This window comes from Athene noctua, chromosome 24, assembly GCF_965140245.1.
Source record: "Athene noctua chromosome 24, bAthNoc1.hap1.1, whole genome shotgun sequence".
In the NCBI taxonomy this organism is placed as follows: Eukaryota; Metazoa; Chordata; class Aves; order Strigiformes; family Strigidae; genus Athene; species Athene noctua.
Genome location: NC_134060.1, coordinates 696,842 through 712,719, shown reverse-complemented (window position 1 = coordinate 712,719; position 15,878 = coordinate 696,842). Strand labels below are relative to the sequence as shown.

At 50.4% G+C, this 15,878-nt stretch overlaps 2 protein-coding genes across 3 annotated transcripts; one reads left to right on the top strand and one right to left on the bottom strand.

Annotated features, from left to right (window-relative positions):
- The first annotated feature begins 89 nt into the window (after positions 1 to 89).
- On the top strand, positions 90 to 4,220 carry DNALI1 (dynein axonemal light intermediate chain 1). Its single transcript, XM_074926208.1, has 6 exons — positions 90 to 190; positions 271 to 398; positions 519 to 688; positions 1,382 to 1,560; positions 1,821 to 1,985; positions 3,372 to 4,220. Exons 1-6 carry the CDS (start codon positions 92 to 94, stop codon positions 3,405 to 3,407), a joined length of 777 nt encoding a protein of 258 aa, XP_074782309.1. The 5' UTR covers positions 90 to 91; the 3' UTR covers positions 3,408 to 4,220.
- A 127-nt stretch (positions 4,221 to 4,347) lies between these two features.
- GNL2 (G protein nucleolar 2) lies at positions 4,348 to 15,678 on the bottom strand. 2 transcript variants are annotated; one of them, XM_074926206.1, is made up of 16 exons: positions 15,500 to 15,678; positions 15,336 to 15,420; positions 14,106 to 14,200; positions 13,477 to 13,616; positions 12,341 to 12,525; positions 11,808 to 11,874; positions 10,327 to 10,485; positions 9,687 to 9,800; positions 8,812 to 8,940; positions 8,073 to 8,177; positions 7,804 to 7,962; positions 7,572 to 7,679; positions 6,793 to 7,226; positions 6,103 to 6,199; positions 5,312 to 5,368; positions 4,348 to 4,530 (listed from the first exon to the last, which is right to left on the bottom strand). In XM_074926206.1, the coding sequence occupies exons 1-16, from the start codon at positions 15,561 to 15,563 to the stop codon at positions 4,381 to 4,383; spliced, it is 2,148 nt and encodes a 715-aa protein (XP_074782307.1). In that variant the 5' UTR covers positions 15,564 to 15,678; the 3' UTR covers positions 4,348 to 4,380. The 2 variants fall into 2 exon arrangements, with proteins under 2 accessions (XP_074782307.1, XP_074782306.1); XM_074926205.1 differs by having other exon boundaries at positions 5,312 to 5,406; positions 6,120 to 6,199.
- Between the last annotated feature and the right edge of the window lie 200 nt (positions 15,679 to 15,878).

The window sequence follows — 15,878 nt, the reverse complement described above, 5'->3', positions numbered from 1 at the left end:
CCCGCCCACCCCGCGCGCTCCTGCGCCTGCGCGGCCCCGCCCCCTTCCCCCCGCCCGCGCATGCGCCCTCCGCCGCGCGGCCGCCGTCGCCATGGCGACAAGGGCCGCCATGATCCCGCCGCCGGACTCGCTGCTGCGGTACAACCCGCCGGGGCTCGTCACCCGCCGCCCCGAGAAGCGCCCCCCGGGGGTGAGCGGCGCCGGGGAGGCCGGGGGGGGCCGCGGGCTGCGCGCCGCCCGCCGCTACCGCGCTCCGCTCTCTCTCCGCAGGCCCGCGCGCCGAAGGGGACCCCGCCGCCAGCCGCCGCGACAGGGCCCGTCCCGCCGCCGCCCCGCTCGGCCGCCGCCGCCGCCGCCAAGCAGCCGCAGGAGCTCCTCAACGCCATCCTGCCGCCGCGGTGAGGGGGCCGGACCCGCCCGCGCCTGGCAGCGCCCCGGGGGAGTGGGCGGGGGGTGTCCCGCGGCGCGCCCTGTAACGCCCGGTAACACCCGGTAACGCCCGGTGCTTGTCGTGGCAGGGAGTGGGAGGAGGAGAACCAGCGGTGGGTGCAGGAGGTGTCCAGCGCGCCCAGCACCCGCCAGGACGTCGTCCACCTCCAGGAGCAGCTGGACCTGCGGCTGCTGCAGCGGCAGGCGCGGGAGACCGGCATCTGCCCCGTCCGCAGGGAGCTCTACGGGCAGTGCTTCGGTCAGTGCCCACAGCCCCGCAGCCTTGCAGAAGGACTAACAGCGCCTCGGGCCCCCCGGGGCAGGGCAAGGGGGGGCTCCTCCAGCAGCCGCCCTGCCCCTGCGGAGGGCTGGGACCAGTAACACCCGCCAGAGCTGGCCCGCACAGAGCGTTTCAACAGCGGCGCCCTTAGTGGCAAAGCTGACGCTCAAATCCCGCGTTGTAAGGGATGTCTACGCTTACGTTACAGTAAGAAATGCTTAAAATTCTGTCGTCTGTATTTAACCCAACACCTAATTTAAAACAACTTAAAACCCTGGGTAATGGTTATGCGCACTTACACACTGATGACCTGCTGCTGGTCTTCCCAGTGCAAGAGAGGGCCAGTGCCCGGAGCAGGATTCTTCTGGAGGCTCCTGACTCTTCTGGGGGCTCCCCAATAACTGCAAAAAACCCTTACAAGTTTTTAGATGTTCGCTGTTATAGCGTTAGTGGATCGGTATCGTTGTTGTTACTATAGGTCCTGTACCACCACTCTGCTTTTATCTGCTAGCACTTGATGCTAGAGCTTTAACGTAACAGAGACTGGTAAATCCAGGTCACTTCTGCAGCGCAGAGAACAGCTAAAAGCCTCTGCGCCCTGTGTATATCCAGCGTTCCCAGATAAAGGTGCAGTGGCGACTTTAACTAGATTGTTGCACCCTTTCTTTAAAGATGAACTGATCCGCCAAGTTACAATTAACTGTGCGGAGCGAGGGCTGTTGCTGCTTCGAGTCAGGGATGAAATCCGAATGACAATGGCTGCCTATCAGACCTTGTACGAGAGCAGCGTGGCGTTTGGCATGCGGAAGGCACTGCAAGCTGAGGAAGGCAAATCCGACATGGAAAAAAGAGTAAGTTGGGCTGTTGACCCCATAATGTAGTTTTCGGCACGTGATACAGTGTAAGGATGCTGCGTACCGGACTTTATACAAAATCAGTTATTCCTATTTCCACTGGATGGCAGTAAAGATCATCAAAATACTGTTTTCCTAGGGCTTAACTGCACTTCATCAATTGTGTGCTGATTTATCTGGAACGTTTTAAAGATGGTACAACACTGAAAATTGATCATTAACAAACAAAACTTGAGAGATTTGTGCTCTTTTCCAAGATTGCAGAGCTGGAAGAGGAAAAGCGGGAGCTGGAAAGACAAGTGAGCGAACAGAAAGCTAAATGTGAAGCTACTGAAAAACGTGAAAATGAAAGGCAACAGATCCAAGAAAAGAAACACGCCGAGGAGGTTCAGTTCCTGAAACGAACAAATCAACAGCTGAAGGTCAGTAAAAACCTGCAATTTCAAATAGTAATGGTAAAACTTCTCATTCTGTAATTGGGAAGATATGAAAATAACTTTCTCCTTATAGTTGCATTTATTATGCATTTGTATTCATGTTCCACTTTCTTTAAATTCTCCCAGAAATGGGAAAATAGTGCTTTTGCATTTACTTCCTTGCTCAATCAGCAGCTGGTCGTTACCCGTAAACCTGACGACGCAAACAGCAGGTCAGATTCATCAGATTCTTGTCATACACACATTTGCCAGGGAAGGATCGGAATTTGTTCAGAAAATGACACATTTTTACAGTCAGCTGGAGAAGAGCAGACATATGCAGCTGAACCCCGAATGCAGAGGCTTCAAAGCTGACCGATACCCAGGAATCCATTTCTGATAACTCGGTTGTAAGGCTGTAACAGCACCTCAGCTACAAAACAGAAAATCTGGTGAAGGCTAATTCAGATGTTTTGTTTCTCTGCTGTCGGCCTCTGAAGCTGACTCCCTGGTACCCACCATTTAACATTTAACATTACCCAGTGAGAACAGCAGAAGAAACACAGTAAGGACTGCAGGATTACAGGAGTGATTTTGTGCGTTTGCTTTGGTGAAGAGAGAGCTTCTGCTCATCACGTTGCTTTTGAAAAGAAAAAAACCTCACATCTTTTGAGTAAGGAGAAAATGTTGCCATAAGCAACGTTAAATGTTTCTGGCTAGACCCTTCCTTTACGCTGCTCTCCTCACCTGAGCTGTTCCTACAGCTCCTCCTTTCTCCTTAACACCTTCAGGCCATCCCGAGTGGTTCAGGGCACGGAACTGAATCACCAAACGCATCCCCGTCCCTCCCGGCAGCCCCGGGTTCCGGGGCCGTGTGTGCACCAGGGCCGCAGCCCTCGGGGCTGCAGGGGAGCTCTCCCATCAATCTGCTGATTGGGCGTCAAGTTGTCTCAGGAACTGAAAAACGCTGTTCCCAGCTACTTTTGTCCCAGAGTCAGTTTGTGTTCCAGATACTTGAGAGCCAAACATTTAATTCAGCTAACCTAGTCCAGCCTGAAATCAGAGAATTCAGACCACTGTTTCAACAGCTTTTATTTAATTTCCCCTTCAATGCTTTACATTATAAAATTGAGTCTTTCATTGTATGGAACCAAGGCCAGCTCTTTTCTTCTCAGAATGCAACAAGTGTGTATGCCAAGAACGAAAAGCTAATTTATAAAACGTGTAGCAAGGAATGGAATAACTAGGGAAAAAACCCTGGCGTGCTTCTCTCGCAGTATTGCAGCATCCCTCAGCTCCTCGCTTTGAATATCGAACAATCTATCGCTTTACAGCCACGCAGGCTTATTTTTTAGGTTGAATCTAATTTGACTGTCTCATCTGTTTTTTCAGGCTCAACTTGAAAGCATCACTGCACTAAACAAGTAGATGTTTTTGCCGTCCGCCAGGCAGGGCTCAGAGCAAGCAGCCTGCAATTAGCGACAAAGATTTGTCCGAGTTCTCACTTACCGGTAACTGAAGGCAGCGTAGTTATATTCTTTCTTTTTCTCTTGAAGAGTTGAAATTTAAGAGCTTCATTAATTACTGCGCCCTCTTTCAATACCATCGCAGTGTTCAGCTCCCCGAATGGTGAGCCTATTCAGTTCTAGTCTAGGAATTGCTGTTGGCAATAGGCTGGATGACCTTCGAAGCAATCAACTGATCAGCACTCTTGTATGCAAGCCTCTCTGTAACATTATTACTTTCAAAATGTTGTAGAAAGTTCAGAAACATTTCATGAAGTGTCTACTGTAAGTCACATTCAGTAGGAATCAAAAGCAGGGGACTCCTGAACAGGTGCTTGGAGGGCGTTTCCTCCAGTACCTGTGTGTCGGTGTTAATTGTACCTCAAAACCCGTCAGAACCGCTGGCGGTGACCCAGGCTGAGCCACACCAGAGCTCCCCGCGGGGTCAGTTCCGAGGGCACCATTCCAAGCATCCCAAATGCAGCCTCTGATGAACTCGTGCAACTCCCTGGTTACACACAGCAAGAGACGGGGGAAAGACGATTCACCTTGGTTGTATGAAAACCTCCGTAAAGCTGGTTTCCAGAAAAAAAAAATAAATAAAAAAAAAAATCCCAACAAACCAAACCAAAACCCAAACCACCGCCACTGAGTAACACTTCAGGATATGTTTTGCCAAGGCAGTGTTTACTGGCCTGCGACGGTGATGTGGAAATACCACGATCTCCAGCTGCATAAAGAACTTTCAGATGATGCAGAAACAAAGAGTGAGAGGCTACTCCTGGGAACGAGAGAGACAAGTCAAACTGGGCTTTGAATGGGAACGGCAAGTTTCATATTAAAAAAAGCCACTGCATACTAGAGCTGTTTTATGTAAAATTTAATAGAATAAGCAGTTATTGCTTATGTTTGTGTTTTTTGTGCTTTGATCTTTGTCCCTCCAAGCCAGTTTTTTTCTTGTTCTTATTCTTATTTTTCACGTTGTGAGTTTCATAATACCGGACTCCAACTTTCTTGGAGCGCTGCTGCCTCTCAGCTCGTCTTCTCTGCAAATACACACAAAACACATGAGCAAACCCCCAGTATCCATAGCCTGAATTTGTTTGCATTCTTTCAAGTGTTGTTCACTTTGCATTGCACATGCCTTATGTCAAATAATGTCAAACAAAATCCCCATTACTGATGCAAATATATGGATGTCTATACGGAACCCACCCACCCCCTTAAAACGTTAAAGGAAGATACGCTTTAATCTTTACAGAAGCAGTAAACCAGACACAAGCTGATGTGCAGAGTCACCCAGGAGCTCTTTCACAGAAGACGTGGCAGAACATTCACACAGAACTGTCTGCTCCCTTCTGACAGCCCGAGAGCCCACAGCAACGCCCCAAACAGCCCCCGCTGTACCCGTTTGCTTACGAATCACTTTCAGAGTCCTACAGGCAGACGATCTCCCTTGGTATTTAAGTTATTCCAGAAGAATTGTTTAGACTTGACTAACACGAACAGAAAACAGCAGCAGCAGCTCTCTCTGAGGACAGAGCAGCACTGCCCGTCTCGCCCCAAACTCTGCCACTTCCAGCACGGAGCCCGCTCTCCCGGCCGGCTGACGGGGGGAGCGGAGCAGTGACCCCCTGGCTCCCCCCTCCCACGCTCTGTTCCCCGCCGGAGCCTCTCACCGTCCGTGTGCGGCCGGACCGCGCCACCGCCCCCTCTCACGCCAGCAGGGAGCCACCCCCCCGCTGCAGCCCCCGCGCTCGCTCCCTCCTGCCCCATCTCACCACTCTTACCCCGCTCATTTGCTGTACTGCAAGAAATCACACTTACTTCTTTGGATGTAAGTTTTTTGCAAGGCTGTTCACCCAAGCGGTCATCCTCCTCCTCCTCTTCTGCTTTCCTTTTTCTTTTCTTCTCTGTGCTGCCTACAAACAGCAGAGATCACGTGCTCGGGCATCTTCCAACACACCCGTCTGTTTGCAGAACCTAAGACTGGGGTCACCATCCCCTGCCCTTCTCAAAGCATTCCTCTGGTTCGCTTTTAATAGCTTCTACCAGAACAAGGTGTGTGTTCCTGACCAGAGGATCACTTGCTATTACTAAGAAAACTGCTCATGAGAAGCAGATTGCTCAAAGCCCCACGCACGCCCAGAACAATTCTACAGCCTTGTCACAAGAGGGTTCTCCCACATGATTTTGCCTTTAATCAAACTTATACGGAAACTGAAGCCCCAGACTCCTGGAGTCACCGCCGAGACACCAGCAGGCTGTAGCACCTCTGTGCTCTCGCGGTGCCGTGAAACCCCTCCGCTCCCCCCTGCGTCACAGCACACCCCGGGGCAGGGACGGTGCTCCGGCTGCGACCTGCCCCCAGCACCCTCCTCTGGAAATGCAACGTTTGTCTTCAGCCTCGTTCACTACTAGAGGGACGTATCTTACGATACAGAGAGGTGTTCTACAGAAGGGCTACAGCAAGGCCGTCAGGCAGCCCTTGAGTTAGCCTTGGAAAGGTTTAAACAGCCTCGGGGAAAAAGAACTTGCCATCAGGAGCTCATGAACGCTTCCCCCCTTAACTCCCTCTCTTCTCTTGCTTACAGGATTCACAAACGTAGATTAAGAACATCTGATCTTGTTTTACCTGTGCCTTCAGTTTCTTTGGGTTCCTCAGACTTCTGCATGGATTTTGCAAACACTTTTTCACTCAGCTGCTTAGGTATTCTACAAAAGACAAAATAAGCAGTAAAAGAACGTCGTAACACCAAATGGAATCACCTCCAACAAGTGATCCGTCTTCAGTAGATCCCAGTAGCCTGTCGGCAGCAAAGCCACAAGATGTAACACTTAACTTTGAAATCTTAGTCCTCACAAAGCTGGTGGATGAGCTTTGCTAAAACTGGGCCTGCTGTATGAGCTACAATACTTTAGTACACGCGTGGAGACCCAGCTGGCCCATCCGGGCAGGACACTGGCCTTGGGACTGCTCGAGAAAGAGCCCAGCCTCAAGGAGAGACCGCCAGCCAGAGTACCAACGGATTCCTAACCCAAAGTTTAAGAGGCAGCTTTCCAAAAGAGAGAACGTTTTTAGTTATGCTGGTAAATAGGACTTCTTGGAATAATCTTTCAAAACCAAACTGCCGCTTAGCAGAAGCTCAAATATTTATGGCTAAACTAGATAAGCTCTGGCAACTTGTGTGTGGCAACAGAGGAACCGGTCAAGCAAGTCAGGAACGGAGTGAAACTAGAGCAGAATCCCATTAACCCTTTTAACACCCCCCCTGTGAAATAGTCGAGTCACTGAACAGATTTAGTACCTTATTGCGGAGAATCTCTTGGCTTTGGCTTTATCCAGAAACTTTTTGTACTTTGCAATCTTCTCATCCAAAGCCTTAAGAACTGCCTTGGAGCTCTCCCTGGCACCCGGTACAGCCAGCTGCGACTCCTCCTCTACCAGATCTTGATGTTGCTCATCTTCCTCTTTCTCCTCCTCTTCCTCCTCCTCCCCAGAAGCATCACTGTCTGTGTCCTCAAAGCCTGGCACATCTACGGGAACCAGATCTTCTTCTGAGAACTGAGGTGCCACATTAATCCTCCCAAAGTTCTGCCGAACATGGGACATGAGTTGCCTAATTTCAGTGTCTGCATTATTCTTCTCTTCTGCTGGCTCCGTGCTCGATGCTACTGTCTCAGGTGTTTTATCCTCATTATTATCTTGGCCTGATGTCACAGCTACTTCCAACACAGGAGGCTACAAGGAAGAGCGTAATGGATATATTAACCACAAAGTCTGTCCCACCATCCCCGAGAGGAACGTCCATTTCATCTCTTCGGAAAAAGCCCAAGATGACAGGCTAACGATGTGAAAGCTACTGACGTTTCTGGTAGTCAGACGACTGTAAAATGGCTCAGACCTCTCTAAAGAGCATCACTACCTGCTCCTCAACAAGTCAAGTGTCACCTGGATCATGAGACTTGGGCAGAGCCCGGGACACGCACTGCCCACGTCACATGGCACTGCGGGAAAAACCACAGCGAAAATCCCATTAGAAATCCCAGTAACGTGTGAGAAGAGGCACAAGCGTCACAGTCTCACCTGGGGACGTGTTTCTGCATTCGGCGGCTTCACAAAGAATGGAATTCTGCCCCTCTGCCAGTCGTTGAGAACCATCTTGCTGACAGTCTGCGTGTCAGGCTCCCCACCCTGAAAGAACCAGGTAACGGTTATGTCCACGTTTGGAGGGCACACCACAGGAACAGTCGTATCTCCCACGTTCACTAACAGGCCACACGCTCTTCTGGCCTGCAAATGCAGAAAGTTGTCACACCTTTAGAAGTTTCCCAGTCCTAGCAGCAAGTTTCTCAAGGAATTCTTCCGTATCCTTCCAGGAATCAATTTTGTACGTCTTTCTGATGTACTCTGGTTTGGCTCTTTCCAGCACAGCACTAATATGATCTTCAGGGCTCTTAATCTTTTCAACTTGAACCTGAAAACGAGCGGTAGAACATCAACCCTGTGGGCACTGTGCGCTCATTTCTCGGAACCCACCGCACCGACAACAGCAAAGACCCTGCGGCACTTTGTGCAGATACGTACCACCCCCTTCAGCACCACGTCTGTTTCCGTGTCCCCAGACGGATAAACCACACCCGGGCAGTCGATGAGGAAAATCCGCCGCATCAGGGTAATGTACTGCCACACCTGAAAGACCAGGCGTTCCCCACGTTACCTCCTTCCACACGGCCCCCTCTCCTGTTTTAACACACAGGACTCATCTCGGGCACTTGGTATGGGCACGCAGGAACAGAGCAGCCCTTGGCATTTTTGTCAGCTCCCAGGATGTGCTGCCCCTCGCTCCTCCCGTATCAGCCCATGCCAGCTTAGCATCAAACTACACAGGACCAAGGTAAGGAAACCACAGTCACGACAAACTCCAACATTCTGTGGTTTTCCTCTTCCATGAACCTTGACTGCAGTGATATTTAGGAGCAAAAGGAACAGGCTAGCAGAGAAGATTCCTGTAACTTTGTCTTCTTGTTCACTGTCAGCTCCTGAAGAGCAGAGTTACAACCGCAGGCCTAGCAGAGCCCGGCAGCACAAACACACCAGTCACCTCACAGGAGAGCACGGAGAGGAGCGAGGGCAGCCGGGCGCCCCCCCGTGCCCCCAGCAGCAGGGCTCCAGCACAACGGCTCCTCACACTCGGGGCCACGGAGCCTGTACAGCTCAAGTGCTAGACCTGGAAATGCCACTGAGCTGATTCTGCAGGAATTCTGCCTTTGACAGTGCACTTACATAATTAATTTTTACTTTTAATGCAGAGATCTCTTCCTACCTTTGTTTCACCTGCAATAGGGGCCACATTGCAGACTTTCTTGGACCGTAACGTGTTGATCACTGAGCTTTTGCCAACGTTCGGATAACCAATGAAACCCACGCTGATCTGTTTCTTGTCAGAGTGTAACTGTTAAGAAATAACACAACTCTTTAACAACTCACGGGGAAAGACACAATTACTGCTACAGTTCTGAACATCTGAGCAGCTACTGTTTTCACTGCACCGCAAAGCAAAGGGGACACCAAAGTTCCAGATCAAAAAACAAGCTTAGCTCTTTGCTGTCAGGAGAAACGTGTAAGGGCACAACCAACTTGCCATCCAGGAACTCCAAGCCATGAAGAAAATATCTGCTACTTCAAAAAGAAGATGTGAACCCCTTGCATTCCTTGTTGCTTGTGAACATCTTATTTAGAAACCAAGCAAATACAAACAGGAGCTGGGGACAGAATAGGGACGTGGCTTGAGGTGACAGTAACTAAAGGCAACAGAAGGTGCCTTTCTTGGAAAAATGAAGACACTTAAAAGGAGAATATCTTAATAGAACATTCATACAGGTAGGGCCTAAACAGGTGTGGAATAGGCTCTACACATTCAAACGAGACCTAGGAGTGTCAGTGGGACACTCTGTCTGCAAGAAACTTGGACCAGAGACTGATGGCCAAACCCACTCTGTCTGGGTCTCCTCGGTTTGACAGACATTTCGAACATATTTGAAGGAATATTTTCCATCTTCTCTCCAAAGGGAGCTTTGCTGATGGAGCCATTTGCTGAGAGAATGCCCACAGGAAAGCGTATTGAACCCCAAGTGCTAATAAAACAGAAGAGTCCACATTAAACACACCCCCACCCCAATCCCCCCAATTGTTCCGTACCTTTCCGAACTGCCTCAAGAGCTGTATGAAGGCACCTTTGCCGAAAGGGTTTGTGAGGCTGGCGTGAAAAGCAAGCGTTGGATACTCCTGGGAAAGGACAGCAACCCAGCGCTTCTGCGGAGGGAAAGGACAGCGGGTTAGGGCTCCTCAGCAGCAGAAGCACACGGCATCTTCACCGGGGTCACAGAGGGAACGGTCCGTGAAAAATGGCTCTGTAAGAACCTTTGAAGCATTTCACCAACCCAACAGCTAAAAGGACCGAGTATTGTTTTTCTAAAAGACAAACAATTTCCCAAAAACGCCTTCACTGCTAGCTAAAACTCATTAGTTTAACAATATAAAGCAAACCAGCTGTAGTGGATATGGATCTTAAGCGGGCTAACATTTAGCATACTCTGGAGACATCAGCTGAACTGTTAAATCCAGACAGAGGAAGTAGAGAATTTGTGGCTGGTGAGTGTTGCTCAACTCAGCCAAACTTGGACAGATTTACATCGTAATTGTTACTTTTATAGCAGGCAAGCAGAGAGATCCCATTGACCCAGTTACATTACGCCCTTTGAGACCAGCATGAGGACTGGCAACAGAATTAAAGCAGAGGCTACAAAAGGAACAAAGAAGGTCCTTTTACTGTGCTTACAGTAGCCCAGGTAGGAACAAGATCACATTTGTTCAGGACAAAAATGAGATGTTTCCAGTGTTTCTCCTTTTTAAGGTAAGATTCCACATGAGGGGAGCGAGTACCCATGGGATCCCTGGCATCCAGAACTTGAACAACGACATCTGATGAGTCTATGACCTGAAAAAAAAAAAAAAAAAAATCACACAGAAGGAAAAGATTTTACAGAAAGATGTCTGTACCTCCAAAATGAGAACTGGCGATTTTCTAAACTACATCATTAATTTAAAAACCTTGTATCCTTCACAAACAACTGTGACCTGCCCACAGGCTAGTGAAGATCTATGAAGACTAATTGATCCCCTGCTCTCTCTTCTCCCAACTCCCCTCCAAACAGGCGGGACAGCTGAACAGCTTTCATCTGCTCTTCAGCACCAGGAAGATGCTTGTGGCACTGGGACAGAAAACACTGCACCCAAACGGGAAAATTAATTGCTTTGGTAGACAAAACCACTGTTTTCCATCCATTCTGCAGCAATTCAGTTCTGCCATTTCATAAAGGATCAGGATATAAAGTATGTTTTCTGGATCAATATGAAACACACAGCCAAGCAGGAACCTGCTGTTAGTCCACTAAGCATCTACAGCAGGGAGCTGTCGTTTTGTGACTCGCTTCAAGCCAAGTGAATTTGTGTCACAGCTATTTCCTGCATTTTTGGCAGCGACTTACTGAGATCTGTTTTGTTCCATCATCTCCAGTGCTTTTAGATCTAAATGAAAAGGTTTTAAGCTACAGTCACAAATTCAGAGCAAAAAGTCAAGCAATTCAACATCTAAGTGTCACTGGAAGGACACAGGCTGCTCTTACAACCCTAATTCACTCGCAGTCTCCGTTTCTCTGGCAGCCAAGGTGGCTGAGGGGGAACTGAGGGCCAGAGCCCTCCGAAGACCTCCCTATCCACAGGCCAGATGTTTTCAGCCTGAGAAAACTTCAGGGCACGTGAGTAGTTTATTTGTGGCAAAGCCCAGGACTCTAAGAGAAGCAAATACCTTCGCTCTGCCAGTCCATCTCTAGATCATACACTTTAATGTTTGCTCTGCTGGGACAAGAGCTCAGGAATGGAGCTCAGGCAGGCAGAGATTTGATACGGAATCTCTGCCCTCTCCTCCAGCTGCCTGCTTCTGCTTGTGTTTACGTCCTGTATCAGCACCACAAAGAGGAGGGTGGCTTCAAGCCAGCCAGGCCAGGCTGACAGGAAAGCAGGCGAGGGAATGACAAACTCAGGACATCTCTGCAGAAGAAAGTCGCTGTCTTTAACATTTCTAAGAAACTCTACAGCAAATCCAGTTGTATCAAAGCTTCCCCAACAGAGCAAGAAATGGTTTTCAGAGCCTTTCGGATTGTTGCTGTATAGGATTTCCAACGCTGTGCTGAAGCACCTCACTCTGTAAAGGCTGACAGACAGAACACGGCTCAGCTGCAAATTACAAACGTTGCTCACCTTGTAGAGCTCACCCCAGATTCTTCTGGACTGTCCTTTCTTATATATTTCCTCTTGTGCTTCATCCCTGGAAGTGAATTACCAGAGACATCAGCAACCACCACAAGAGGGTTACAGTGCTGTCATCTCTAAGCCCTTTACAGACCAGAGAGATGAGGCCCAAGTAGCAGAGAGCTGGGCCTTAGCCCCCGCCCCGTCCTCTGCCTCAATCTACCCGTTTGCAGAAAGATCCCTCAAACCTGTGGTCTTTCAAAAATTCCCATCTGCCCACCGGTCAGTTCCTTCTGACCCAAAACCCGAGTTTGGAGATATTCTGACATGCAACAGAAAACGAATTATGAATAAAGACAGAAGAGCCTCATGGAAGCAACAGCTTGGTTATATACAGGGACAAAACAGGATTAAAAACAAATCCCAAATTCAGCTAATTTCACTTTTCTTACTCCTCATACAGTAACACATTGATGGATGTACTGGATACTTCTTTAAGAATACTTCTGGCTTTTCTGAAATGTCAACAATGAATAATTTACCTTACACCAGTGTCTTCTGTCACCAGGTCTCGGTCCTTGCCCTGATCGTACGATTCTGACGAGGCTTCGGCGTTCTCCACCAGAGCCTGCACATCACTTGCAGAAAGATTTGGTCTTTTCCTCTGTGCTTTGGGGCCAAATGTTGTTTCAAATGTTTCTGTGTCAAGAATGTGAACTCTGGAGGTCTAAGGAAAACAGGATGGTAAAAAAAAAACAAAAAAACAAAACCACAGGCACTGTTTTTCCCATTTCTCACGACACGCAGTGAGCAAGAGCTCAGCTCGGCACACCCCTGCAACCTGTGACGAGAGTTACAGGCACTTTCCTAACAATGTTTGAGTTTTCCAGCTTAATCTTTGAGAAACATGAGAGTGGATGTTTAATAAGCAACAGAACACACTGCACTTGCCAAAGAACTATGCTTCAGCTCTTTCACCATAAATTATGTCAAATGTAATTAAGGCTACAATGATGACAAATTTAGCTTCTATCTTTGATCATTTCTTATTTTTCTAACAAGTGAACAAATCTCGCCAAATTCACAGATTTCTGTCAGGGATAATTACAATCAAAATTGTAGATTTTAAAGCCTGTAATGAATGCCAACTTTTCTTGGAACGGCACGCAATTCATTGCTGAAAGAAGTAATTTGGTTTTGTAGTGCGCATTTATGCTTCTTATAATTTTTTCCCTAATTTAGGTAACATTTTTATGACATAAACCTGGGAAGTTTCCACATGAAGAAATAGCTACCAAGAGTCCAAAATAATAGTTCGGACATCATGAAAGAAACCCGGTAGTAACTAAAATTTGATGTACTAGAAAAGCAGGCTGCACGCACAAGAATTAATTATTCAAGATAAAAAGCACATATTTGAGTTCAGATTCATCCCACGAGCGTCTGCGGCGTGAGGTGTCCTCAGGAGAGGTCCCTCCGTCACCCGAGCTCTCAGAAGCATCAGAACACACGGGCAAGCTGCTGCAGCCACCCCAGGCAGGCACGCTAACCTGAGACATTTCAGGGCAAGTTTCCTATCGGAAAATGAGAATTTCTGCCCCTCCTGATGCTTCCAGGACACATTTTCCCAGGCTGACCACGACACCCACAGCCCCCGGCGCGGGCCAGCAGTACTCACGTGTGGTTTGATCCGGTCGTAGAAGAGGGACATCGGCAACTTCCTTTGCTTCATGACCACCCTGTAAGGATCTTTCATGACCGTTTCCATCTCTTCTTGAAACTTCTGTAGGGACGATTGCTTGATCACACGAGTATTTCCTGCACGTAAAAATAAATGCTGCACCCGACCATTCCTCATCTCAGCTGCTTCAAACACCCCGGGTACACCAATAAAATGTTAATACTCCATCCAGAATCAAAAATACCAGTCACAAGGAACAGTGGATTTTACTAGAGATAAACCTCCAATTAGCATGGACAAGCCAATCCCTTTCTTTCCCACCGTTTCAGGAAAATTTTAAAAGTATCCCTAGGATACTTAACATACGCAGGCTACAACATACCCGCACGTGGGCAAACCCCAGAAAATGACCAAAGGAGACAGAAAAACCAGACTCGAGAGCAGTGCACGGAAAGCAAACACCCAAAGTACAGGTACGTGTGAAACGAGAGCCCAGAGCCTACGGTGGGGTCCTTCACCTTCATTTTCAGCACCTGAGGCCATAATTGTGAAATAAACACCCTCCAGACACAGAAAGTTCAACGGTTTCTAAGCTCGCTGAGACTGAAAGTTGAAGAAAAACTCACCAAACCATTTAATATTTGGTTCCACTCTGGCAACTGTGCCTGGTGCCACTGTTGACTGATACTGCAGAGGCTTAATCACTTTACCATGCTTGTTTCTAAGTGAAAAATGAGAACACGTGTAAATACAGGAGGGCAGCGCACACCCCTCCAGCACTTTCGTTCACTACACAACATCAGAAAGACCCTTCCCCTAGAACTGGTGCCCTGAGGTTGTTACCAGCGATGGTACTGCCTGTAACGACTAATTAACTGAGACTGGAGCAGAGGTGCTGTCAGGCAGCGCACGCTCCGCAATCCCACCCCAGCCTGACCAGGCCCCCGACGAAGGCTGCCTACGTCAGGCCAGGAACGGCTCAACACGGTGCAAGAAGCACCAAAGTACGGTTTCCTAACAAACACCTTCTTCTCTCATGGGTTCATGTGGAACCTTTTCATCAGCTCTACCCGCCAGGTGGTGCAGGACACTCATCACAAGGTAATTTCCAAGTTGAGACCCGGCTTACATTCAGCAATTTTTAAAAATACATATTCCCTGGCCTGCTCTCAAAACGAAGTGAAATCTGGCAAAACAAAACAAAACTGCTAATCCGAAGCAGAACTCTCAGAAACCCCCCGCGGCATCCACAACACGGCAGAGACAGATGTCTACAAGGTGGGAGCTGCTCCACAGCGATTCCGGGGGGAGCGAAGGGGCGACCCTCAGCGAAGGAGCTGCATGGAACTCGGGTTCTTCAGACACCGAAGTTCTGCTGCCGTGGGAAGTGAGGAATTCCGGGCACGGGGGGTGCACGGCATTCCGTGGGCTCACGTCAGCTCTTCCGCATCAGGTGTTTTCCAGCTGCCCTCCCCGCTCCGCGGCGCCAGGCTGCGGGAGCTGGGGGAAGGTGCCCAGCTCACGGCGGTACCGGGGACAGGATCAGCGCGGCTCCGGGACCATGAACAGGGATTCTGTCACCAGAGCAGGGGCCGCTGCCCGCGGCGCGGTTCCATCTGCCGCAGGCTGAAGGCGCTGGCACCGGAGGCCACGCTGCCAGCCCGCACCGACCAGCGGGCTCCCCGCGCCGCGGGGCTCCGGGGTCTCCTCAGGCACGGCCCGGCGGGATCCCGGCCCGGCCCGCGGGAAACCACCCAGCGCCTCCGCCCGGGCGGGCGCACGGAGCCACCCGCGGCACCGGTAACGGCACGGCCAGGCCGGGACCCCACCGCCTCCCGCGGGCCGCCCGCGCTCACCTCCGCTCCTTCTGCCGGTACATGTTGAGGCGCCGGATGGTGGCTCGGTCCCGCATGTTGTTTCCTCCCGCGCCCCCCACGCGATCTGCGGAGACAAGACACCGTCAGGCCCGGCCCGCTCCGATACGTTACGGCCCGGCCCGGCCCGCGGCCTCCGCACGTACCGGGGTTGGTGCTGGCGCGGGAGGGGTTGATGGTGCTGCGGCCCTTGTAGCGCGGCTTCACCATCGTGCCGAGCGGGGGCCCCTGCGCGGGGCGAGCCGGGAGGAGCCGGGAAGGACCGGGAAGGACCGGGCGGCCTCTCCGCCGCACGCCGCGCGCGGGGCCGGAAGCGGCAGCACAAGCACTTCCGGCGCGCGGGGTCAGCGCGTGACGCACTTCCTCCGAGCCGCTTCCGGCCGCGCAGGCGCAGCACGTCGCGCCGACACCCACGTGCGTGGCCGGTCGCCATGGCAACGCGTGGGGCTGGCCCGGCCCCGCCGCCCCGGGCCGCCCCCCCCCCCGCCCGCTCCGCCGTGCCCGCGGGGCCTCCGGGGCCGAGCC